This window comes from Channa argus, chromosome 22 (genome assembly GCF_033026475.1).
Source record: "Channa argus isolate prfri chromosome 22, Channa argus male v1.0, whole genome shotgun sequence".
Lineage (NCBI taxonomy): Eukaryota > Metazoa > Chordata > Actinopteri > Anabantiformes > Channidae > Channa > Channa argus.
In genome coordinates this window covers 4,115,084-4,141,822 of record NC_090218.1, presented here as the reverse complement: position 1 = coordinate 4,141,822, position 26,739 = coordinate 4,115,084, and the positions used below count along the sequence as shown (strand labels likewise).

Here is a 26,739-nt window from a genome sequence, read left to right as displayed (position 1 = left end):
TGTACAGATGGTGTTAAATTCAAAACCTCAATTTAATTGAACACTAACTTTTATACGAAAGCATAAATTGACAATCATTTGACATCAAAATGACTGGTTATGATGATTATTTGACATATGTATTATTGTTTTGTCACTCAGGTATTAGGACAGGACAAATACTATATATTTTGATCTCTTAAAATTTGATTAGTAAAAAATTACAAGATGTTACTAAGACATCAAGCTGCAATAATAAGGCATTTTAATAAACTTTTAAATTTCATTCCCAGTCACGTAACAAGTCCAGACATATTAATCAAGTACACGTCTATTCCTCATGGTCACCATTATGTTGTGTATTTGTTACTGTGAATTATACCTAAACATTACAACCTGTTCTGTGTTCACTGCTCATGGGAAACACAAGCATTTACTTGACGTATTACCCCTGTGTTTATGTCTTTCTGCTTATGATTCACTGACAACAATCCGCATCTCAACAGTCTGTCAGACTCCATTTACAGTAACAGGTTTTATCAAACCATGAATAAATTATTCAATGAGAGCGGGTGAATGATTGAGAAAAAAGAGCGTGACTCACATTGGTTTAATAACATCTTTCTCTCTTTCGGCCTTATCAATAATTCAGGCTTCATTATGATCCGGCTTTACCACCTCACTGTTTGTTTCACAGAGTCTGGTAGCTAACAATCCAAAGACAGAGAGATGTCAAGGGAGTAATTTCATCTCAGCTTTACATTCTCCCTTAGAAGTGTAGAGTAGCGGGTGGTACAAATAAAATGAAACATGCTTTTGTCATGAAAAACTGTTTTATCCACCTGACTAAACAACTACTTGTGCAAACCAGTTATTTTGACTCATTTAAATTGAAAGGGTTAGTCAGCTAAATGTTGGCCACCTGTTTATGGAGAGCCCAAGGAAAATTGGTAGCTGCACTGCACCATTTGATATCATTTTCAACAAAGAAACAACACTACTATAGGGTTTAATTCAATCATTCTTGTTTACTATGTGCCCCAACAGCTCGATAGCATCTCCATTTTCCAATATCTAGGGGACAGTTCCGACTGAGCGGCTTTCCTGTTTACACTGTGGCCACTGAGCATGCACTGGTGTTTGTTAATTTATTTGTTTCCTTATTCATAACATGCAAGCTTTTAGAAACCTGACTCTTAAGGTTTCATTACCAGTGTAGTTGATATTTGGAAAATGAAATTAGTTAAACTGTTAGCAAATTTGTTGCTATTTCTTTAAAATATTATTAAATATGGATTACCTATTCAATTGCATGAATAGGTAAGATTTGATGGGCTGCGGTAAGTCATCCATGCCTGTAGATGGCAGGCTTATGATTACCTATCGCTCCAAGGACCGCTCCACTCTTTCTCTCCCCAGGGGTTCCTCATGCGGATCATCTGCAGCTTCTCTGATTTAAAAAAAGCGAATAGTCCATGGCCTAGCCGCACTTTCCGTACATCTGTCACAGCATAGGCATGGCCTTTGACCAAGCCACAGTCCAGCCGTGCCTCCATGTCTTCTAGTGTGGTCGCCTAGGAAACAGCAAACCAGTCAGGTTTGGTTTTTAAAAACAGAAATGCTATTGTGAACTAAAAAAAAATTAATTTCACATATTAATAGACTGACAGAATGGATAAATGTACCAGTAAGACACGAGCTACATAAAGGCTCCCTATAGACTGAGGCTAGTCTACCTAAAAGATAATGTCCTGGGCGTTATAGATTCTAACAGGTTTACTGTTCTGAGGCTCTGTAGGGTTCTGAACTGAAACCCATGTCGGACCTGATTAAAATTATACACAGTCTAATCAAGTATGGTCTCATTTTACAGCTACAAATCAAACCCCTAATGCATGCGTCAAGAAGGCCCCATGTTAACTTGGTGACAGCAATTTAAAAGGCAACTCTCTGCATGTTTTTAATGTTGGCAGTTGAAGGAAAATGGCAAGACTGCTGCAATGGCTTCAACTGCTATTCAGCGTGGCTGAGTATTGGGCTGACAGAATTTTGAGTATCCCAGCACGAGAGACGTGGTATGGTGCGCATGGATTTTATACAGAGCTATGACTAGAATATAAACGTTCAATTTCTCTGTGTGGAAATCTAAAAGTCACGACCACACATAACAAATAAAAACATTAAAAGATGATTCAGTGAGTAGTGAGACAGAAAACTATGGTTTGGGAAAAAGCAAGTGGTCAGTGGTAAAAAAAAAATAAAAGCCTAATTTTGGGGGGATTTGAACGGTTCTGTAGTCAGACACTTGCGTACAAAATAATACGTGCATGTCAGGCTGGGATCGGTTTTAAATCAGGTCCAAAATTTTAGACCCATTAATACCTGACACTATGTATCATCACACTCTCTCCAGTTTTTTTCTGCCTATTTATCTTTCATTGAAGTTAAAAGTGTTAAAACAGTCACAGTAGAACAGCCATTGTTGATCCATGAACATTGGGAACAAATTAAATGCAAGATCTCAGAGGAGGGGCATTAAATAAATGCATCCTAAGAACAATTTATGATCGAAGAATACAAGGTAACGTAATAAGAACTACCATATTGCAGAAAGATGGAAAATGCATTTCTGTATGATATTGGTTATAGTTTCTGAGCACCCAACTCTTTCTGTTGGATAATAGGCCCTCCAGAGTAAGGTTTCATGCAAAGAGCCATATAATTTAAGCATAGAACTGAACCTGATTCTGAATCACAATTAGGGATTGTGAATTAGTACTTGCTGAAGCAAGACGTTGAGGTATAAGATTGCAGTGAGTTAAAGGCCGAGGGTCTTTCCATAAATTCATAAGACCGCTATATTTCCTTAAAAGAGAAAACATGCTTTTACAAAAGGCATGGAACAAAAGAAACATACTATACAGCTTTTAAACACATTTTGGCCAATTTTCCTAATGCTCATATATCTGGAAATGTGTTGATGCAGGTGTACATTTTCCCAGATTGCACTGCAATTAAAAATGGGATTGCCACAAAACATTCAGAGGTGATCTGGGCTTCAGGGCCTGGTTGTATGGACATATTTTAGATTGGTTTGCACCCCAGTGTTTGGACTAATCAAATACAAGTTAGACTGTGTCAAACAAACAAACACTGACTTACTATAAGCCAGAAAAGTTACCCACCACATCCCCAGGATAACTCTGATGGTTTCTATGATAATAATCTGTGACACATGCCTCATTAGGTTATGCACTTAGATGTAATGCTACTGTAAGTTTTTTCTTTTTTAAATAGTTTTTTACCCATTTTTTCCAGAAGGCAAAACGTTTCTGAAGCTATTCAATGTTTTAATTTCCATTTGCACAAAATTCAAATTAAATGAGTTCCACTTAAGCGTAAAAAACTGAAAACTTCAGTTTTTACAGGCAGCAAATGTCTCCATAAAGTCAGCCTCCAAAGAGATAGGTTTGATCATCCCTATATTTTAAATCACAGTACAGAATTCAGTAATTATTAAAAGGGCTCTAAGGCTTGAGGTCAGCTTCAGTGGATTAGACAATTTTCAGGGAACAGGATTTCAAAGCTGCTATAATGCTAAGAGCAAGCATCCTATGGTTTGCCCACAAATTAAAGAGTTCTTAAATACAGCTTAAATTCTTGAAGGACTTGAGAGAGATTTTAAAAAGAACCAAAACTGCAGAAACCTAGCTATCCTGACTTTTACACTTTCGGGTGAATCAAGCCCCAAAAATGCTGAATACTATACTTTCCATAATGCAGCCTGCTTCCTTCCTGCAGAGCAAATGCCCTTGTCTTTCACAATCGGACAGAACTTCAATTAAATGTGAAAAATAAAAAAAAAATAATCTAGTGCCAGCAAATAACTTTGGTGATCCCCTGTTGTTCCTCTAGGGCCACCTGCAGATAGGTTCATATTGAAATGATTAAATAATTGGGACGTTGTAACAAACAATTTTGTTTTCCCCAAGAAACTTAAAAACGCTGATTTAGCAAGATCATAAAATAAAAAGTTTTAAAAAATAAATTTGCCCAATAATTTGGTTTACATTCCTAATACAACTGTTTTGTGTAGAGAAAATATCTGCATGGTAACATGCTCCAGTTTACTGAACACCTCTAAATTTGAGTAATTGTTTGGATTTTAGCATGCTGATGTTGGTTCAGTGTACAGTTACACTGTGCTGATGTAAAGGCTTACAGAGCTGCTATGTGACCGTATTACTTAATTCTTATTTTGCTTGAGTATTGTCTTTGTCAGTGTCTTTGCATCACCCTGAGTCAACCTACAACTTTTGCATTTGGTGAAGAAGCTACTTACATGTACACAATTCAATGTACTTAAAAACAAACAGACAAAAAAACTTTATAAAGGAAAAAAATGTAACTAATTTTAATCTAGAGAATCAGGTATAAAAAGCATCCCTCTGATTCTGCCATGCAGCTCTCCGCTTACCCTGATAGAGCAGCTGATCAGCCCATCTCTGTTGTGGACTTTGAGAACTCTTTCAAACAGCTGGTTACGGGCCACTTCATCTGTAGCCATTTGACCCTCCAGCAGGTCAACAGGCTCTGAGACACCGCCAGTGAAGTCCACCAGCGCATCGGCCGTGTTTCCACCATCCAAAGCCTCGTAGCAACCATAAACCCTGCAGAAAGAGGACAATTTAGTAATGCCTGTTCCAGCTGCAGCAAGTAATTCATGGTCAGAAAATTAATCAAGTAATTAGATAAGGAAAGCTCTGACATCTTTGCTGGTTGCATTATCTCAAAGGGGATCTGGAGATAGATATTTCTCAGCATAGTAAACTTTATATATTGGTTTTGAATCTGTAATTTTCAGCACTGATACCAACTTGGCATAGGCTTTCTCCACCAGCGCACTCCAGAACTCATTGCTGTCGTCGGAGTGGCAGTAGACCAGCTGGTTGTCCACCGTTGGTAGCCTGTCATCAATCACCACATCCATCCACTCTCCAAAACGCCAGAAGCGGAAATGGAAAATCCCAGCATACAAGTCTGGTTTCTCCGTGTCCCACTCCTGCTCCTTCCAGTCTGGAATGACCTGGAGGAGGAAGGTAGCATGGAAGGAAGAGAAGCCAAAAGTAGGGAACCCAAACAAAATAAAAAAAAAAGAAAACAGGTGTTGGTCCACCGAACATAACTATTCTCAAGGTGAGCTGCTAGAGTGAGCCAGGATACCCTCTTGTCTACTGATGCTTTTAGGATTAGGGGACAAATTTATCACCTTGGCTCTTACTCATAAATCTAGCTTTAATAGAACAAGGATGAGAGGTAATAACAGTCTGACTGTGTGTGTTTCAGCTTCCTGCATTTGTTTTGGTCCTGTGAAACCCCTATAGCCCTATCTCCATTTTGTAAACCGTATTATTTATTTGGAGAAGTGAACAACCTCGCTGCTGAAAAAGGCAAAAATATAGAGCACATAGTGTCAATCCACTTAAAACATCATTACACCCACAACCACACTAATTATTGTGTAATTTTGTGAAACAGAACATTTCTTCTTATGATGCAAGGGGCAAAGAGCATGTTTACTTTCTTGTTTTGAGTTTCCGGAAATTTCACTTCACAGCCACATGGAGCAGTGTAACAAGAACTTTCTCATTATGTCAAGTTGTAATTGGTCTTTAAAAGTTCAGGGTTGTTATCCCATTATCCCACTGTGAGTTGCACCCAACCACAGCTAAGCTGTGACAGAGCACCTGTGGAACCTCCTCCTTTATGAAAATGGTATGCAATCAAAACTGAAAATAATGCAGTGACCAACACCACAGCAGGTGTCCTTGGGAGATGTTGAAGTACGCTGACTGAACAGCAGTTCCTGTCAAACCACTCTGTGTGAGGTGAGACTCTGCTGATGAATAAAATCTGGCCCCTCCAGAGGACTGGCTTTGTGAAAGTGCAACAGCTCTTAAAAAACACACACTGCACCACAGAAACCTCAGAGTAATTTTGTAACCCTTCGGGAGGCAATCTCTCTCCACCATGATTGCTCACTCTCTGCGGGCAGTGAAAGAGCAAAGGCTATCTATCTACTGTATCTCAGATTTCAACGTGGCTATGCAGCAACTGAACTCTGGTATAGGTAAGTGACCTGATGGCTCATGAGAAACGCAAGCAGAAATGGCTTTGTGACAGTACATACACCAAGGGGAAATAAAAGGCAATAGCTTGTATTAAAAACACATCAGTGAGCCACTGTTCCACTTGGGCACATGTCAATTCATTATGAAAATCATTGGCACTTTTCATATTCCTACTCAGGACTTTTATAAGGCTCTATAGAAGACATTGCAAAATCTACTAAAGCAGGTAAACAGAACTGTGTGGCAGAGCATTTACAGCACCCCCTGCTTTATTGTCCATGGCCTGAAAGTCATCACCGTTGTTAGTCCCCTTATCTGTTTATAATCTACTGTTCTCATGTTTTATATAATGAAGAAACATGTCTTGCAGTGCAAATGTGTAGCTCACTGATGTGTCCAGTACGTACTGAACAATAATGAAGCTGTATGGCACAGTCAAATAAGCTAAATCTGGTATCAAGATAAATTAGGATATATTCATTGCTGTTTTGGTCTATTGGGATTTGTTCACTATGACAACACAATGTAAAGAAAATCACTAGCCTTCTAATGTCTTAGTATCTTTTAATGTAAGATACTAGATTCAACAACCTGTAACCAAGAAAACATGTGAGACAAACAAATGTGATACAAAAACTAGAAGTACTAGATGCAGTTCCCTAAGGGCAGACACTGTGCTGGGGTTGCAAATGTTATTAGATCTTGTTACCTAGCACCTCTGCTCATCGGTTCTTTGCCTCCACCCTCTTCTATCAATGCTACATAGACATGCAGTCATGCATACTGTACAAAGTCTGCAGACAGGAGCAGTGAGTACAAGTTACTGGATAGAGAGAAAGTGTAAACGCTTTTTTGGACATAGTTGCCAATCTAATCCAGCCTTACAGTTGGTATCGACCTCTCAGCCCGCTGAGGTGTGCTGTCCAAGCATGTCTACAGAATTGGAGCTGCCCTTCCTGCCTGACACCCAACTGACAGAGGTGATGCGCCTAAGGGTACAGTCTCTGCAGCAGCGAGGCCAGAAAAGGCAGGAAGGTGAGCGATTGCTGGGGCCCAATGAGGCTGTGTATCGACTAGACTTCTCCAAACAGACCCTTCAATTTTCACACTGGACGGTGCGGCTGGCGCAACCGGGACATCTCACCATTACAGCCACTTCACAGCTCTGGACGCCTGACCTCACCAACCTGATGACGCGTCAACTCCTGGAGCCTGCTGGCATTTTCTGGAGGGCGCCAGGTGATGCCAGGGATGCACCAATCCAGTGCATTGAGGCTGATGCTTATGAGTTTGGTGAGAGGATTGCGGAGCTGGCTACCGTAAGAAAGGTGATGTACTTTCTATTTGGATTTGCAGAAGGCTGTAGCCCGGAAACTGTCGACTGCTCCATCACGTTCATAGTGGATGGTTGAGAATTGGGAATCAGAGTCAGAAATATGCTGAGCTGTGTTTGTGTGGTTTTAGATTTAAAAAAATTTTGTTATTTGGAGGTCGAGTATCATGAAATGATGTTTGAAGAGGAGCCCTCATCTGACGTCATGTTAGGATTCAAGCACAAGTCTAGACCCTCATGCTTCTCTTCCTTTTGTATCAGAATTTACTATATTTATATCTCTGTATCCCATGATCTTGTGGCATATACGCAAAAACTAATAAATTCTATATATCACAAAGAACATCTGCATTTTCTTAACCATTTCTTATGTGTTGAGCAAAACTGTTATCCTCCCCCTCCTTTGGTTTGACAAACAGCCAGTCCTGATGGATTCAGGAGGGATGAGTCCCACGTGAGGTAATGGATAGAGACAGTGGGTATTTGTGTGCGTGTCAGTATTCCCCAGTGAATGGGGGAACAGGTTACTACTGGCTCTTCTTGCATGGTGACCCTGACAAACAAGAGAGGTAAGGCATGTGGATTTCATCTCTCGGCCACTTCCTCCTCCTCCTGCATGCTCACCCTTGCTGCTTTACACGGCCACAGGGGATAAAACGGTAACTGTGACTGTGAATCAGAAGATGCATGCCAGACGAAGTGTGAGAGAGAAGAAAAATAACTGAGATGTCAGGAGGCATTAGGCTTTTCTCTTGTCAGTACAAAGAAAGTAACTACATTTCCACTGAACCATCAAATCATTAGAGACTGAATCTCCCTTTTTTTAAATAAAAAGTTTAGCACTGCACAATCTCAAGGGTCTCAATTAAAATCGATCTCACCTACAGCCTTGAATGCATACATAAATATAAATCATTACTTAGCATCCTCATTGGTATGTGTCCTTTTGACCAAGAGTCATTACAGTTTATCAATATTATTAGGTCATGATAATTAAAGATACTATTCTAACATTTTAACCTTTACAAGGTAATTAAAGGAATCTAACTACTACAAAATGAGAGAACTCTAGGGCAATATCGAACACATTTTAAGGTTTGGGCCTTGTTTTAGGTCATTAACATATACAAAACAAATACAAAATAATAATATTTTGAATTATCAGAACTTAGTTTTACTAGGGAACAGTGTCTGCTCCTATGAGACTTGGACTATTACTTGTTTTGCTCTCACAGGAAGCAAAGCCAGTTGCCAACAGAGACTGAACAGGTGACCCTGTCCACACAATGATTGGTTTGACTATTCTACAAAAGCAGACAACATAAGTTTTTAAAACCTAATTTCTATGCCTTTTAGAATAATTGCATTCACTTCTTCCTTTTCCCAAAAGACAGAAATTTCAAGAGAGGTGGACAATTTGTGGAGTTTAATGCAGTAGCTTCCTTAGTCTCTTAAGAAATGAAACGGCTGCCGTTTTCCAGGAATTCATTCTCACGTGGCACTAAAGATGCAGAGCAGTGTGCTTAGTACGGGCAGAAACGCACCAAGCTGGCATTAAAAACCTAGAGGTGACAAAGACTTACTGCTGCATCGCATTCGTCTGTGTGAAAAGAGTGCCACTTAAACAAGCCACAAAGACCAGAGGCAATTAGCACCTACGTTCTGCATCTGTCTAAAGGGAGGGGAAGGGAAAACAGAAGCAGAACTGGGACAGTGTTTTGGCTTCACCCACACTCCCCACAAAGGGTCACTTTTACTCGAATATGTCTGACAAACAAAAAACTTTTTTGATGCTTCCCATGGGCTGAATAAATCCAAAACGGGATCCAAGTAAAGTTAAGGTTACAGAAACACTGCAAAATTAGGACTACAGACGTTCCAACGGCCCAACATTGGCCACTTTTGTTTCCTTTTTGGCTATTTTAAAGCTTTATTAAAAGGATTCTAGATTGTAGGAATAATACAGGAAATGAGGGGAGAGAGAAATGAAGAATGAGAAATTACAAACATCAACTTAGCCACTTTCTTCAGATTTAATTTTCCTGGACTACATACAAATCAAGGTTAGATCCACTGTAGTCCAGATGATGGTTGTAAAGCACCTGTTGGTACCTAGAAATAACCAGAAGGATAATTTGAGCCTTTTTGCCATTTTATTACCACAAAAACATTTGCTTGCAAACTGACTATTTACAGTAAAAACACATATCGCATATACATGGTCCATGAACTAAATCTTTTTTGGTTAAAGACAATTACAAGCGTATACCAAATAAAACAAACAAATCACAACACAAAAAAAGCATCAAATGTCAATGTCATCAAATTGCAATTAAGCAGCAAACATGCTGCTCATGCTAGAGACTTAACTATTACTGGGTGATGATACTGTGAGATGTTGTTTTCAATGACACAGAGAGTAAAAAGGGAAAGACACCACAAAAACATGCCCACTTGTTTACATCCTCTCTGAGCAGTTTGTCAGCATCTCTATCTAATCCAGTCCATAGCATCTTGTTTTAAATCCCATTAAGCCTCAGTAATCACTTTGTTTCCATTGTCAAGATGGATGCCAAAGAACAACTCATAATACTACTAAAACCCACAACTCAAGAACTTGTTAATATGATACAACTTGTTTCTGACTAAAGCACGCAATACTCAATTTCAGGTACCATTTTATCTACAAAAGTACAAAAAAAAAAAATGTAGTTATTGTATAAAATCTTCAAGCTGTATTTACAATGTAAGACACTTTCGAATGGAAAGCAGATAACATAATCTCTGAAATGGCCTTGAATCTACCCCTTGAAGTCTATCCAGGTACAGTTCAAGCCAACCTTTAAACCAAGTAAATATAACCCCTGCAGCAATCATACATCCAAATGATCCTTCCATAAAAAGTTAATGTACTGCTGCGTCCTAATTCATGATCTCAAAATAATAATAATATTAATGATTGTGGCACGAGCACATGTTTCGCAACCTTACTATTTGTTAATAAGTACCTAAATTTATTCTTTACATTTAATTTTTTCTACCCTAAATTTTATTGCAGTTCTTTATTTATGGGCAGTGATTGTGTAGTCATTTTTGTCCTGGTTACCAATCTGGAAAAAATAATGAAAAAACAAATAGACATTCACTATAGACAGAAGAGAGCACATCCACCCAGCCTTATCGCTTCCTGCCTGTCTTGGGTTACTTTACTTCATACCTCACCAATCAGGCTTCCAATAACTGATGGAGTCTGTTAAGACTGGCAAGGCTGTGTGGTCCTCTAATGTGTCCTCTGGTGTTTACTTCCAATTATTATGGTTCCTAATGGACACTTAAACACTAAATATGAAAGATTTCTATTGAGTTACATTTTTCACAACACATTATACACAATTTTGTAAAAGAATCACTTACAGCAGAGGGTTGGTTGCAGTGTTCATATGTTTTTGTGATGTATCTAGTACAGCTGGAAAAATGTAAGAACATTATAGTTCAAATTATGTATTTGTTAGATAGATAAATTCTCAGCTGGTATTTGAAATATTTTTCAATCAGATTTGCAATGCTATGTTAAGGTGCTATTTCTGTATTACCATTGCTGAAAGATTGTTTTCTTACACAAATACAGTAATGTGAACACACTGTCCGCTGTTGGTTGCCAGATCCCTTTTGGGAAACAGCAGACATTAACACATTAACATATGAAAAAAATAAAGGTATGTGAAAGGCATGCTAATGCCACAACATTACACTTTTGGAATAAAGTCTGTGTTGCTAAACCCATCAATGTGCTCTTGCTTCTTTGCAAATACTTTCCTTGCTTGTTGTCTAAAGAGTCACTATACGCTAAGGTCTGACGGGGTTAGAGTCCATCGATTTCCGTGGCCCATTGTGGGCTATAAAGAAACATTATGCAAGCCACAACATGTTGACAGCGAGATTTGCCCAGCTAGTAGATGGCACTCCTCATGCATAACACGTTATGTAGAATTCAAATACTTTGCACTGAAATGTCAACATTTAGGCCTAAATCAAACAACAATACTACTAAACACCCATATATATTGGTTTTCAACTGAGAAAAAAACTTTGAGGTGTTGGTTACACTTTAACTTTATAAAAGTGTCTTGTGTGGTTGAACACACCTCCCTGTTGTTTGAAAGAAACAGCGTGTTGCCTCCTAAATCTTAAAGGTGACTAGTTTCTGTCACCGCTTTGCTTTACACGTCCTTTATGGTGGAAATTCAGCTTCTGAGGCAAGAAAATGTGTTCATTAATTCAAGGCATGGGAAAAGCCAAAAACTGTCTAATGAAAAGCTGTTTGTAATGGGTCTATAATCAATTCAGATTAGTGAATAAGGGTCCAAAAAGATAACATTATTAACATTTAGAAATTTTTTCCTTAAAGGCAGTGCAAAGAAAGAAGAAGCAGATAACAGACAAACACATACATATACCAAACATACATTACTTACTTTTTGCCACAGAGACTCTCTGGAGGCCAGACTTGAACACGCTGCCACAAACCAGCAGTTACCCAATTGTCCTTGGTGGAGATCGTGCGCGCTGATGCCATCTACAAACAGGTGAGGGTCTTCACACAGCTCCTACACCACCAAAGATAGAAAATAATTGGGGGGTCTGGATTAAGTCAAGCAGAAGTGGCTTAGTGCAATTATCATACTTAAGGTGTTCATTTTGTTACAACGTGTTACATTTTTGTCATTTTAAATTTTATGTAAATTAATCCTTTGCAGGCTGAAAAATGGCTGTGAAAAAGGGTTATGCTCAATCAAGTACCTGTGTAGTCAAAAACCTTAAGACACATAGGAATGTAAATGTGTTACTGAGGTAAATTCATGAATCAGAAAGAGACCATCTGTCCTTCTGCACTCATGTATCATGGTCTGTTACCCAAGCGTGGGAGGGCGTTATGCATTTGTAAAATCACATTTCCTGTGGTTCCCTTCTGCCTACAGTACATACCTATTTGTTTCTGTTTACGTTATGTTCCTCTCCCACCCACACAAATCTGTGTCTAACTATAGTTGTGATAACACTGACAATGTATTCGCTAGCTCCTTACTCCAACCTTAACCATCACAAATAATGTCTAAGCACAGCCCTTAAACCAGCCTAATTTTATCTTAAAACTGGAACAGAAAGGTTACTCTCAAATAGCTCTTTTTGTTCTGATTGACATTGTTCGTATCGTACTTTGATTAGTACAATATGTGTCATGTGGTCGGGCACTAAAGTGTGCTGTTATTTCATGACAGACACAGAGCTAGTTAACCAGCTGTTTTCTCTGTCACATTGTGCAGTAGTTACTCATTAGTACATTAGTGATGTGGTAAGAGAGAAAATATCTTTCACAATTTGGTCAGCAGCAGACTAACTCCCAGTTACAGTGGAGAGAGGGATTACTTATGACTGTCGCTAATGCTTTACCCCGTAACTACAAGATACTAGCACTGTAGGTATTTTTCTTATTCTCATCTTGTTAAGTACATAGTAATTTTGCTGTATTTGCCCTGTAAGTCGCAGGTTGCAATCTAGTGTATTACTGAACTGTCCAGTTACAGGAGGTCAGAAAAATCAAAACAATGCCAATTCACTGCCAATAAAAGTGGGAAGGTCCTGGGCTCAGCTCTCTGGCCTGAATGAATTTAGCTGAAATGACAAGCAAATCAACAGGGTGGGCCACAACACCTGTCTCTGACTAATTATTTGAAATTGGTACTGCTGTGTTATAAAAAATTAGCCCATTTAGACTTTACTGTGACTGACCTTTGTTTGAGCGTAATAAACACTTTTTCTGAAGTAATAACTTTGTTATTTTATCTGCTGTATATCCCCTAAAAGGGGGTATGGTGACTCTATAGCTAATGCTAATTTTGCTATCACTGTTTCCATTGTAGAGCTGGTTAAAAACTGGTTAGTTTTTAAAAGTGCTCAGAATTAACATAATTTTACTCTTATCACTTTTCACGCTCAACCCTGAGTTAGAATACAAGCAAATACGACATAACCATTTTAATTAAAATATTAAATGAATGCCATGGAAAAAAATACATCTGGGGAAACTTGCAACTTTACTATTTTAGTCATAAACAGTATCTACCAGGCTAGAGAATGTACATATCACAGCACGTACATATAAATGAGATATGTTTAAGTGAGGGCAACAAAAGCCCACACATGGGACAAAGCCAAGGCCTGCAATTCCCTGACTCTGCAAAGCTGCAAAAGCAAAGTTTTAATCAGAAGCAGAGGCCACTGCAGTGCTCCCTGGGGGCCTGCAGCCTCTCCCAACAGCAACTTTCACCTGAAACACACCAGTGCTGCAATGCTTACTGTCTGAAATGCGTGTCTATAGTACGTGCTAGTGGGCACACCGTAGCACGCAATACTGGGACACTGTTTAATGGAACTTCTGTATGTCTGACCAGTACCAGAATTAAGATCTCTGATAAAGATTTTCCCTGTCCACAACAACATTGATTGGTGGAGTCTGAGAAGCGGTAAGAGTTCCCTGTGGTGCCCCGGCGTCTAGGGATTGGATCAGACGGAAGAGTAATAGAGTATCGATTCCTCCCTGGCCTTACACACACTGAAGTAATGTGAATATTGTGGCCTAATCATTTACCCGTCTACTGAGAACCATTTAACCACCTTTATAGCCCTCCTCAGCACCAACTATCAGCCACATTTACACAGAACACACAACCACCCATGGGCACAAAGCTACATAAAAAGTAAGATCCAGCAGTACATCTTCACCGAGCCTTGTAAGAGGCACAAAAAACACGAAGGTTTTGGTAACAGAAAACCAATATTTGGTACGACCACTTCTTGCCATAGGTTCACCTGGACCTGTCTCAATGTCTTCTGTCTTTGTAACAAAAATACTCATTTCTGTAATGAATGAATGTAAACATCTGGCTCATAACTGCTTAATATTCGCTCAGTATCTACTTCGATACTGATGAGGCAGTCCAAGCAAGGGGATCACTAGCAACTTTCCTCACAATGTATTAAAGGGACAGCTAGTTTGGTATACTGTAAATAGGACACAAAAGTATTTGTTAATCAATTTCTATCATTTATATATACCATCACTGCATCACCCTAAGTCTTCCCTAACAAGACAAAAATAATTACAAATCTGAGGAGGAGATGGAGGCAGACAAAGAGAAGGGCAGGAGGAAAAACACACATGCTCAAAGACTATGTGAGACAGACAGACATTTTATTATAGCTTGGTCTTTATGTCCACATGCTCTGCCACTGGGACTTCACTGCAGCCATAAATATCACCTAGATGCACCAGAGCAAGGATAACAGTGAGCACAAAAGGCTCAGGGGGGATGGTATGCCTGTGAACCTTCACCCTGACACTGATAGCACAGCCCCTAGGATCTCTGGATTCACACTGGGAGCAGCTTGACTGGCTGTTAATTTTAAAATAGCCCATCAGCCCTGCTGATGTGTGCATGTGCTCTCAACATATAACTCATTTTCCATTTCAGAATTATTTTGCATCGAACACAAGCTTTCTGCTGTGTTCTATCGCCTATTTGTAAACATAAGAAGCTATCAGCTGTTGAACAGAAGTCTTGCTATGACTAAGGTTCTTGATTTCAAAACAAAAATAGAGCTTTTCCGGCAATAAACATTATCATCAGGAGCTGTGAGAGTTGTGGTTAGGAAGAAAAGCTCTTTACTCCATCACTGACCAATAGGGGAAGAGGAGGTCTCTGTGGGGTTTGTTGACAAATTACAGTGGGAAACTGTGGGAGTCCTTTAGCCCCTGAACATAAATCAAAATTTATTTGCACATAGATTTAAAGAATAAGGATGGGATGGCATTTTTATTATTGCCAGCAAATCTAATTAAAAGTCCACAACAAAACGTCCTACTAACAAATTAAGTGTTTCTCTAAACCATAGAAGAAATTATTAAATCTTCTCAACACCACTGCAATTTGTCTGTACTGAATACATGAGACATCTAAAACAAATCTTATTGTGCCAGGCCAATCAGGATCTTACCTTGACTTGTTACTAGATAAAATCATGTCAGGAAACTCTGCGATTATTTATATAACCTTGTACAGCTAAAGAAAACTACATTCTGAAATGACATTAACACTAACCAAATACCATTTGACCTTTACTACTCCATCAATACAGCAGTTAGAAGTCCTACAGGAAAGCAACAAAACAACTGTAGGAATTGTATTCCTACTTGTTGCAATCTTTTAGGTAAAACCATCTACATAAATGAATTTCAATAAAACTTTCAACAAGGAGAGAATGGGGCATGTGTGGAGAGTAACATCTTGGAGATTCTGTTATTTGTGGCCATAGCAGTTATTTTTTCCAAAATATTTTGTCAACTGGTCTACCATCAACACTAAATTATGGTGGTTTTGAAAGCCTTAACCAGTTGCTTAATTAACTGCTCCCCTCAATTCAAAATAGTATCTAGTTCACATTAATAAGTACAGTAAATTAGGAAAGAAGTAAAAAAAAAAAAAAAAAAAAAAAGAAAAGGGTCAGTTTAAGTTTAACTTCAAATGTTTGGATCTCTGAATGTCTGACTGTCAAATCAGCTAAAGAGGCTGTAAAGAAGGGTCTCCTTGTCCATCAGAAAACATCTCTGCCTTGTTTTATGGGTAAAAACTGAATATTTATAAGTTGTTTGAGATAAAAATGTCGGTCAGGGAGCTGGAATCCAAAAATCCATTGAGATGATTAATGACCAGGTTGAAAGGTTTTTTTTTGTTTTTAAGTGTCCACTTACTGCCACATATCAGACTGTTGCTGACAGGCTTTTAAAAAGGTAACATAGCCACTCTTCTAAAACTGTAACATTTATGTCTGTATATAGATATTAATGTAAATCTGCAGCTTCAGGACTGTCGCTCCAGAGTTCAGGAATGTTAACAACAACAACTTTGATCTGGAAACAATCATAAGGCCTTAGAAAGAAACAGAATTTTCTGTAGTGGCGATATAATTTGAAATATTGAAAGGCAAAATGAGAGATGCTGAAATGTTTTACAAGGCGACCGAACAAGATGGTATGGTTAGAGGTAAATCATCACCAGACTCCGACACAAACAAAAGGTTGCTTGGAATCCTGAGAAGGGCAGTTACTGTACAATGATAAAACATTTACATAGATTTAAAATTTGTAAATTTTCTAAGACTGAAGGCAGGAATTGAAATTAAATGTTAGGAATGTGCATCAGTGCTAAATGAGCAATGGAATTTTATTCAGTTTTGCTTGTAATTCATTAAAAACAGTAGAAAATAGGTAGACAAAATTCAGCCATAGCAAGCTTCTCCAGACATGCGCTTTAATAAAAATGATGAGTCAAAATGTCCCAGCTTGGGATTCCAAAGCTCCCCACATAAACCACTGTCAGTGAAGACACAAGTCATGTCCTGGATGAAGAGGGTGCTCCTCCTGTTTTTTCTCCTCTTGACTTCTCCCGGTTTTCAGTCTGCATGACTGACATCAGCACAGACCAAAACATATAATCTCTGTGACCCAGTTTCCATGGCGATGCACACTGGCTGTCGCTGCAGCAGCACACAAGCAGAAGGAGGTTACTCCATCCAGAACTACAGCCTGCTGTGTAAGAGGGATAATAGTGCCAGGGGAGTCAGCTCTCTAAATCCTGAGGCCCTGCATCTGATATTATCTGCCACTGAATCACGCATGGCAAAGATGTCAGTTTCAAACTATTTGTTCATCAATACTCGGTCATGTTTACAAACAGTTTATAATTGACATTTTATGAAATACATAGTCAAATTGTTTTTATTCACTACCATTACATACTGCCAAGTCTGAGTAAATTACATTGTACAAATTAAAAAACAGATTTTCTGAGTTAACTGAAACTATCAGACTGAAGGTTTCTCAAACCAAAAGTGTGATTAACCTTTATCATAAGTGTAATAGCTTTGAACATGTAATTACCATTCCTGTAATGTTATTAAATTAGCATGACAGGTTACACCAATCTTGCAACAGCAGAGTCTAGTTTACAGATTGTATGGAAAATAATGCACAGATTTTATCTACATGTTGGGAGTGACCTGTGTGTTGTTAAGTGTAGCTAATGATAGCGCAGCTGCTGGAAACATCTGCTCAGGTGGAAAACATATTTGGAGTTGCACAGATATTGCTGCACCGACTTTTAGACCAAGAAATACATCAATATTTATTATGACCAGTAAAATGGTGAGTTGAGCATGTGGATCACAGTTCATAACTACTGTGCTGATGATGATATTCATATTCTGAAAGGACTGATTAGGGTTCTGCTTCTCCTGAATGTTAGCAGCACAGTTACAGAGGTGTTTGACTCACATTACAGCCTCTAGCATCTATTGAAGATGGTAGTTGGGTTTTGGCATGAGCCTTTGATATCTAGCTAACTGTTAGACAGCAGCTCACACATCAGGACAGAATACAGAAAACTGCATGCCCTTCTGTTGACTTCTAACAGCTACGAGATGTGTACTAATCTTCTGCATTGCTACTTAATGCATTTAGTCTATTAAATTAATGTCAGTAATCACTTGATCTCTGACATGCCTAATAACACATACAAGAGACTAAAGAGTATAGCGGAGGAATGATTAATAACTGCTAACACAGTGATATCTGCTAAATTATAAATGATTAATCATACTGTAGGTCAACAAACTTTTGCAGAAAACAATGGCACTGATAGATCCCCAACATGAATTTTGATGAATATTTTAAAAGGTACAATAACTACTACCCACTCTGGGGATTGAGAAGAAATTTAAATTGTACCAGTAACACACTGGTACCAGGTACTGGGATTTTGTTTACGCAATCAAAAGGGACAGTGTCTAACAATGCTTAATGTGGGTCAATTAACACTTTCAACAGATTTTCTATCTCAATTAATATTCAAATGTGATTTAACACACTCATTTAAACTTGGAAACATAGACACATATCTAAATATGGAACTCAGTGTGCTATTTGACGTATATATTAAGCGCGTATAGCTACTTTCACCTGATTCCATACAATAAGCATTTTTGTGTGTCTTAGATGATTTCCACTTTGTACCACTAGCCATACCTGCTTATCCATCAGAGGGTCATAGGAATATTGGATCTGATCCCAGCTGACATTGAGGGAGAGGCAGGGTACAACCAGGACAGGGCCTCAGTCTATCACAATGCTGACAAACTGACAATCACAACTAGGGGCAATTGAGTGTAGCCATTTTACATAACCTTCATCTCTTTGACCTGTGGTAGGAACTCTTTTCAAAGGCCACATCAAAATTAAGTTTGGCTCCATTCAAGCACTGCACCAGTTGCCATTACTGATACTGATAAAGAAAATGGGCCTGATAAAAGGTCAGTAGGCTCAATAAGCAGCCTCAAAATAAAAAATATTCGTCAGCTAAATGTCTTTTACTGCACAAACCAACTTACCCGAGGTCTCTTCCAGACTACACGTCCAATTCTGTTGCCCTGGTAAAAAAGTGAGTCGTCGATGGTGGGGAAGCGGGGGTCCTCAAAGAGCAGGCCACTCTGCAAGCACTGCCTCTTAAGGGTGGAGTACTGCTGCCCCTCAAAGGCCTTCACTGAAGTGAACATACTGCAGCCCTAAGGAACACAACCACAGTGGAATAAGGAGACAATGGTCAGACCAAAGCCATAGAGTATAAAATCCTCAACATGCAACAGATGCACATTATTTTGATCATACTTTCGCTCATTTTACGAACACGGTTTTTCATCAGAAAAACTGGGTTTGGACAAAGAATGTCATATTCATATTCATATTTTAACTTATGAAAACCTTTAAACATTATACATTTAGAAAATGTTACGCATGATAAATTGTGACAGTCTAATCGAAAATGTAATGTATTCCTGCATGCTGGAAACTAAAAAAAAGCTTAATCTAGTTTATAGTTTATTAGGAAAGTTTTCAGGACCCTTCACTCTTTCCAATTTTATTATCTTGCAGCCTGATACAACAGTTTTTCAATTTTTTCTCACTAATCTCCATTCAGTAACTAATAATCCTCCATGTCCATGTCCTCCTCTGTCCCTTTCTGCAGGTGTCCCCCGGCTTTGAAGCTGTGTGTCTTCCAGCGTGCAGCTACTGGTCCTACCAATCTGCCCGATGTTTTGTTGTTGATTTTTGTTGCTCTGTTCTTTTCTATCTCCCTTTTCCACTCACCCCAACTGGTCGAGGCAGATGGCCGTCCACCCTGAGCCTGGTTCTGCTGGAGGTTTCTTCCGTTAAAGGGAGTTTTTCCTCTCCACTGTTGCCTATGGCTTGCTCCAGGGGGAATTGTTGGGTTCTCTTTATAATCTTGACTTTATTCTGTAAAGTGCCCTGAGATTACTTTGTTGTGAATAAACAAAGAATAAAGTTGAATTGAAAAAAATGTAATAATGACAAAGTGAAATCAGAATTTTAGAAATGTCTGTAAATGTATTAACTAAAACTGAAATATCAAGTGTACATAAGTATTCAGACGCTTTGCAACAACACTTGAAATTTAGCTCAGATGCCTGCCATTTATCTTGATTGTTGTTGAGATGTTTCTACACCTTGACTGCAGTCCACCTATAGTAAATTACATTGATTAGACATGATTTTAATGATATGAAAAGGCACAAAACTCTCTGTAGAAGGCCGTGCAGCTTACAATTTACGCTGTATAAGAACAAAAGCAATGAGATCAAAGTATTTTATTCTGCAGAGCTCAGAATAAAATACATTAAATCCCACTTGGAGTTTGCAAAAAAGCACCTGAAGGACCCTCAGACTGCAAGGACCAAGATTCTCTGTTCTGATGAAAACAAGATTGAACTTTTTGGCCTCAGTTCTAAACGAAACCAGGCACGGCTAATCACCTGCCAAATACCATCCCTACAGTGAAGCATGGTGGTGGAAGCATCATGCTGTGGGGATGTTTTTTAGCAGCAGGGACAGGGAGACTGGTCAAGGTTGAGGAAAAGCTGAATGGAGGAAAGTGCAGAAATATTCTCAAGTAAAACCTGTTCCACAGTGCTCAAGACCTCAGACTGGGCTGAAGGTTCCCCTTCTAACATGACAACAATCCTAAGCACACAGCGAAGACAACACAGTGGCTTAGGGGACAACTCTGTAATTGTCCCACAGTAACCCAGCCAGAGCCCTGACATAAACACTATTGAACATCTCTGGAAAGACCTAGTAATGGCTACCAAAGGTCCCCATCAAACCCAAGTGAGAGGATTTGCAAAGAAGAATGACAGAAAATCCCCCAGTTCAGGTTTGCAAACCTTGTCACATCATACCCAAAAAGATTGAGGCTGTAATTGCTGCCAAAGGTGCTTCAGGGTCTACATACTTGTGTACACGTGATATTGTAGTTACTTTTAATTTGAATAAATGTACAAACATTAATAATATTCTGTTTATACTTTGTCAATATGGCATACTGATTAATAAGAAAAAAATGTAATTTGAACAACTACAGTATCAGGCTGCAACATAACAAAATTTTAAAAAGTGAAGTCTGAAAACTTTCTGAATGCACTGTAAATCTCTCTTAATATCACATTACAACCATGCAACACTATTAATTGAAGCTATTTTTAGGCTAAGCTAACGTGTTTGACTTCCAACATCTGATTTGCCCTTCCTAAAGCAACCCTCTTCCCAATTTCTACCGGGCTTGGGAAATTTAAGTCAACATAGAGAGATATCAAATCAAAAGGACAACCAGAGCAAAATTAAATCTGACTACTGCCCTTTCAGATATCATTAACATGAATGCATCAAATACTAACTTTTCCTAACATTCAGATAAATCAAATTCTTTTCATCCCCTTATGTTGAATCTAAATAGCCCATGTAACCATCTATGGAAGAATCAGGACATTTACACAGCCAAACATTTCCTTACAGCCAAACTTCCCAGTCTTAAACTGGTTGAGAAGGTGAATAAACAAGCATATGTCACAAATAACACCTGGTCTGTGTTACTATTAACTAAAGCTATTAGTCCACACAGTGTTTGATCTTAGGGAAATATCCAACAATGTCAATTCAGAAGAATTAACAAGATAGCCTGAATGAGTGATAAAGTTCCTGGGGGAATGAGGAGGTCACAGTTGGAAGCTAAGGCTGACAGATGGTCTGGTGTCTTGGCTCATAATTGCAATGGGGAAAACCATGCTGTCATCTGGTCTCAGCAAACTGCCAACAGGATTACCTGCAGAGAAAGAACACTGAGACACTTCTCTGCCCTGCATAAAAACCGTCGCAGTAAAGGTTCTGCAATGGCCAAAGTCAATCATCTGATCTGAAACCAGCATTTCAATTGCTCAAGGAGAAACTGAAGGCAAAATGAACCTAAAACAAGCTGCACCTGTTGCAGTACAGGCCTGACAAAGAAACCCAGCATCTAGTGATATCTAAGGGTTCTAGATGTCAGGAAGTGGTTGACTCAACAAACAAGCTTTAAACCTGTTATCCTGCACAGACATGCCCACAGGCTGTGAAATTACGGATTGCTTTATTTTTGAATGTTTTTCTAAATCGTTCTTAATGAGTTTTGAAGTGACACAGAAAAAACAAAGCTCAGAAAGTTAGGATTTTAATGTTCTTAATTAAAATACTAAAATCACTGCCAGATCAGTTTGGTATATTCTTACTGTTATAATACAGTAAAACGTGCATTTTTTATCCCTAAATGCTGGATATGACTTTAAATTCATTAAACATTAAAAGATAATACAAATAACACCCATCTTTTAGTCCTACAATGTGTAGTCCTCAAGAAAGCCTATAAAACCATTGTGGTGCATATTATAATTTGTTTTGCATTAGGTCCATGTCTGTGTGTTTATACTCTTCAGCTGTAATTTCCAATCACTTGCCCTGAGTAAATCCAGCATCAAAGGAGTGTTTGTCACTCACAGGACAGGCCAGGCAGTGATTCAGTAATTGTTCCATAGCGACAAGCCACAAGTTGACTGGGGTAACCTAACTTCTTCCTTGAGAGCAGCCAACCAATCTCATACACTGATAGGAAAGACTGACACACATTTTAGGCAATACGATGAGTTGATATATACACTCACTGGCCACTTTATTAGGTACAACTGTACAATCTAGTGTAATCCAATACAGCAACTCTGCCATGAATTGTACTTCAGTCGAAACTGTCAGAATGTTGATAATTCTACTCTCTGTTTATTACTGAGCTCATAGTGGAATTCTGTCAGAAAATGCAACCATTCTATTACAAAATCGTTCCAATTGTAAATGCTTTGGTATTCATGTGCTTATTGTTTTTGTTTGCACTGGAACAACACAAAAAACAAAGAAGGAAAGTCAAACTTGATAAAAATTCACACAGAACCCAAAAATGGACTGGACAACATTCAGCTGAGGACAAAATGACTTAAAGAATTCTTGACAGACTGACTATGCAGTCTCCGGACCACACAGTCACAGTTCACAAAATGACAGGCCCTGCAAAGGAATGAGGTGAAAAGCTGTTCAATCAATGATCAGTACACTCAGAAGTGAGTGGGAGGAAACGTTCCAGCCATGCTGTGGACATAATAACACAGTCTCTAATGCAGTTTTTCTAGCAATGCATATTAATCATCAGCTACACTGCAAGTCCAAAGTACAAAACTGGGTAGACACACACACACACACACACACACACACACACACACACAATGTAATCAAGGAGTCTGATGGAAAATTTGACATTCCTGCAGGCTCATTAGAGCCTGATAACACAATATTACCACATGCATAGATGCTGTTTCACATTAATTTATATTTGTAGCTATATAATGTATATCATACACAATTTGGACTTCGTATGTCCAATTGCTGAACAGCAACAAATGTGGCTGGAAGTGTTGCAATTATGAATTATATAATTATCTATAATCAATTTTTTTCTTTTTCAATGTGATCTCCAAACTCCTCACTCCCTTACTTAATTTTAAAGTGAAAAAAAATGATTGTTGTTATTGATTGACATGGCTGACAAACAAACAATCAAACAAAACAAAGAAACTTTAAAAAAGTATAAAACAAAAATACGTAGTCAACATCGGCCCTCAAGAGCTACTGTCCTGCTTGATTTCCGGCTATCATTGCCCTACCCACTGTTAATTACAATACACACACACACACACAAAGCTAAACAATGCAGTGCCATGGACAGCTCCTATGTCACTACACATGGGAACCTGGGCAAACCTCATTCTTGAACAATCCGTTGATCTGAAGAAAAAGTCAATGCTACTTGATATTTCATCTAATGAAACTATCTGGAGAGGTAGTTTCACCAGAGGATAATAGTGTTGAAACCTACAAAATACACATTTCCTCACACTCTTCCAGGCATTACATGGGAGGGCCTATTAGATTAACAGTCTTATTTTGCATTTGATGTGACCATGTCGTTCTTTTGACTCTAGGAATGTTAGCTTTGCAACATGCAAATTTGAGAAACTAACACTTTTAGGTTCCCAAGAAGAACATCTGTTGTTGAGGATACCTTTTCCCCCCCAATATTAGCTGTTCACAAAACTCTGAATCACATCATTAATGTACACAGCAGGCAGCAACAGATTTGACAGTACTGTGGTGAGAGATCAGGAAAGAGTGTGTTCGGGTGTTGGTGGTGGGGGAGTAACTGATTGAGTCTGTTTCTGCTGACAGACTGATTACACTCGGAGAAGTGAACAGGGAGCAGTAATGCACCAGTATACCAGAGAGACACAGACAGAGTGGGAGAAAATAGAGAGAGGGAGTGCCAGACCATCCCTCATCACACCCTCCTCTCTCCCCCCTGCATCAAGGAGGAGGGCTATCCCAGCTTCCCAACCTACCAGCATCGTGTTCTCCTCTCTGCAGTATCTTCTCCGGCTGCCAGCTACTATAGGCTTGACCATGACATGCAACGCTTATAACAACAATCACTTTCCTTTACTTGCAAGTCCACTTGGCTTAGTTGTTTCTTATAATTTTCTGTTCCACGGTCTCCCAATCATTTAAATAGCATTATTCTACAGTTATCTCTTGGGGACACGCCTAATCAAAAAACAATAAATTATAAAAAAGATGCTGTTTGTTGTTTGTGTATTTCTTTGGTAATACACAAAACCACAGGTTATCCTTGTGATGTAATTGCATGATGCAAAAGTGAAATTAAGTGAGGTAACATAAAATACATGCCAATCAAATAAGTAGTAAATTGCTTCTAGCCTGAAACACAACAATGGTATGGACCTATGGAAGAAATCTGAATAGCAGGATTTCTGCACCTATTTCAGTGTTTAACCGAACTATGTAACACTCTACATTGTGTAAAGGAAAACAACTGTAGCACGTTTCTGTTTTTAAAACTGCTGTTGAGCTTTTACACACCACGCAATCCTTTATAAGAAGGCTGAAGTCTCCAGTCTCTACTTTAACGACCATTATACCTGGCAAATAGCCTAAACTACAGCTACCACATGGGCATAGACTATTAATGTGCATTTATTCCTCTCCCGGTGTTGCATAACAATACACTTCTGAAATTATTTATTACTCCTCATGCAGGGTAGAGCCTCAGACAGAGGTAAAAAAAAAACACAAAGAGATGAGCTACTGTAAAAAAGTGTCTGATATCACCAAACCCAAAAGCCTTAGCTAGGGGAACCATTATAGATGATTATGGGCAATTTTTGTGTGTTATGTGTTTTTAAAGTGTTTTTGTGTTTTTTTCAGATATGGTTTTCATTTCATGGCAACTGTGGCTTTGTCTTTAGTGTACACTTTAATTACTGAAAAACAGATTAATTTTAGAAAAGCTATACCCCGAGCCCCACCTTTGTCATCTCCAATTAACGCCAGTGAATTCTACTGGACAGGACAACAAGCTCAGCAGCGCACAAACAGAAACAGTAAAGCGGGAGCCGCGGCTTTGACATCCGACTTGTTCCGCTATTTGTGCGCAAAGTAAAAACGCACAGCCCACTTGTACAATACCGTGTTTCAATAAATATCTCGCCCACCATCAGCCTCACCTCCCGTTAGCGACTCTGCAACCCCGGACAGAAAGGCTATATAAATCAAATGTGCTACGGTAAGTAACTAATAGGATCACAGATCTCCTGAGATTTAACAAACCGTTTCGTGCTCCTCGCCGACCGCCGCCTCCCCATCTCCAACATCCCTTCAAAAAGCACCTGGCTACCCGGGAAAAGCAGTATGAACCGGTTTCACGGCACGAATACCTGAAGTGAGGCCTCTCCCGTGGCAACGTGGTTCTCTCTCGGGTCCTCCTCCGGGGTCCAGCCGGGTTCTCTCTCTCCTGGGGCTGCTGGGATTCCTCACCACGCTCTCCCTGTTCCGCTGGCGGAGCTCCTCTCTCCTCTCCTCACCTCAGCAGCGTCAAGGTGCCGTGGAGCAGAGGATGTGAGGAGAAGACAGCTCTGTTTTCCTGATTTCAAAATAAAACCACTTTTTTTTTTACATTATATTACGTTACCATTTGTGTTTTTACAGATTGTATTGTGCCGAAATATAAATTGCTATTGTTGCCATTTTTGTAGTATTAACGGGTTTGCCGTGAATTACTCACTGCATGTACAGTTCCCCCAGCACAGAAATTATTACCTTAGTTCATTAACTGAATTTTTCCCTTTACTGAAATATGAATCAAAACCTATCCTGAACCCAGTTTCCTAACTTGACCCCATCCTTAAACTTAACCTAATGGATGGAGCATCCCAATCCTTTATTTAGTAAAAATGACCAAACTGTAAAATCACCATGCACTTCAACTGTTACTTGATTTAAAGTGCAAGTATAATCACAAAAACTTACTTGAAAAGACAACATTAAAATGCAACCAATGTCTTTATTTACAACATTTTATTACGCATATATTTGCATGTAGGCAGCATTTTGTGGTTGCTGTTGTAGTTACCTGGGGAGAAGCTAATCTGACTTGTTGAGTGTGAATGCTCGGTAAGCACATTCATACAAATACTTTGCACCTTGAAAGCCCACACCTTTAATTGCAATATTTTTTTGACTTATCTTTTGCTGTGGGCGTAAATAAAAAAAACCTGAAGTTAATGTATTTTTATAGGTTAGGCTATAAATGTCATTTAAAACGTAACCAGGTCTAAAACCTCTTATTGGCATTTCAGCTTTTCCTATGTTTTATGCTTTTTACTTTTGGGCCATTTTTATTT

The 26,739-nt window shown here is 38.8% G+C and overlaps 2 protein-coding genes across 4 annotated transcripts in view; one reads left to right on the top strand and one right to left on the bottom strand.

Annotated features, from left to right (window-relative positions):
• capn5b (calpain 5b) overlaps positions 1 to 25,953 on the bottom strand; it is a 36,186-nt gene extending 10,233 nt beyond the window's left edge. The window contains exons 1-6 of one of the 3 annotated variants that reach the window (XR_010912110.1): positions 25,774 to 25,953; positions 18,946 to 19,119; positions 11,919 to 12,050; positions 4,857 to 5,065; positions 4,457 to 4,649; positions 1,360 to 1,553 (exon numbers count right to left, since the gene is read on the bottom strand). Coding sequence is in view for 2 of the 3 variants with exons in the window: in XM_067492167.1 (XP_067348268.1) it covers positions 1,360 to 1,553; positions 4,457 to 4,649; positions 4,857 to 5,065; positions 11,919 to 12,050; positions 18,946 to 19,110 (893 nt within the window). In the remaining variant the exon portion in view is untranslated. Of the gene's footprint in view, positions 1 to 1,359; positions 1,554 to 4,456; positions 4,650 to 4,856; positions 5,066 to 11,918; positions 12,051 to 18,945; positions 19,120 to 25,666 lie in introns of all 3 variants that reach the window. The other 2 variants (XM_067492167.1, XM_067492166.1) reach the window with 2 other exon arrangements.
• ompb (olfactory marker protein b) lies at positions 6,760 to 8,675 on the top strand. Its single transcript, XM_067492168.1, has one exon. The coding sequence runs from the start codon at positions 6,866 to 6,868 to the stop codon at positions 7,520 to 7,522; it is 657 nt and encodes a 218-aa protein (XP_067348269.1). The 5' UTR covers positions 6,760 to 6,865; the 3' UTR covers positions 7,523 to 8,675.
• Positions 25,954 to 26,739: the final 786 nt, after the last annotated feature.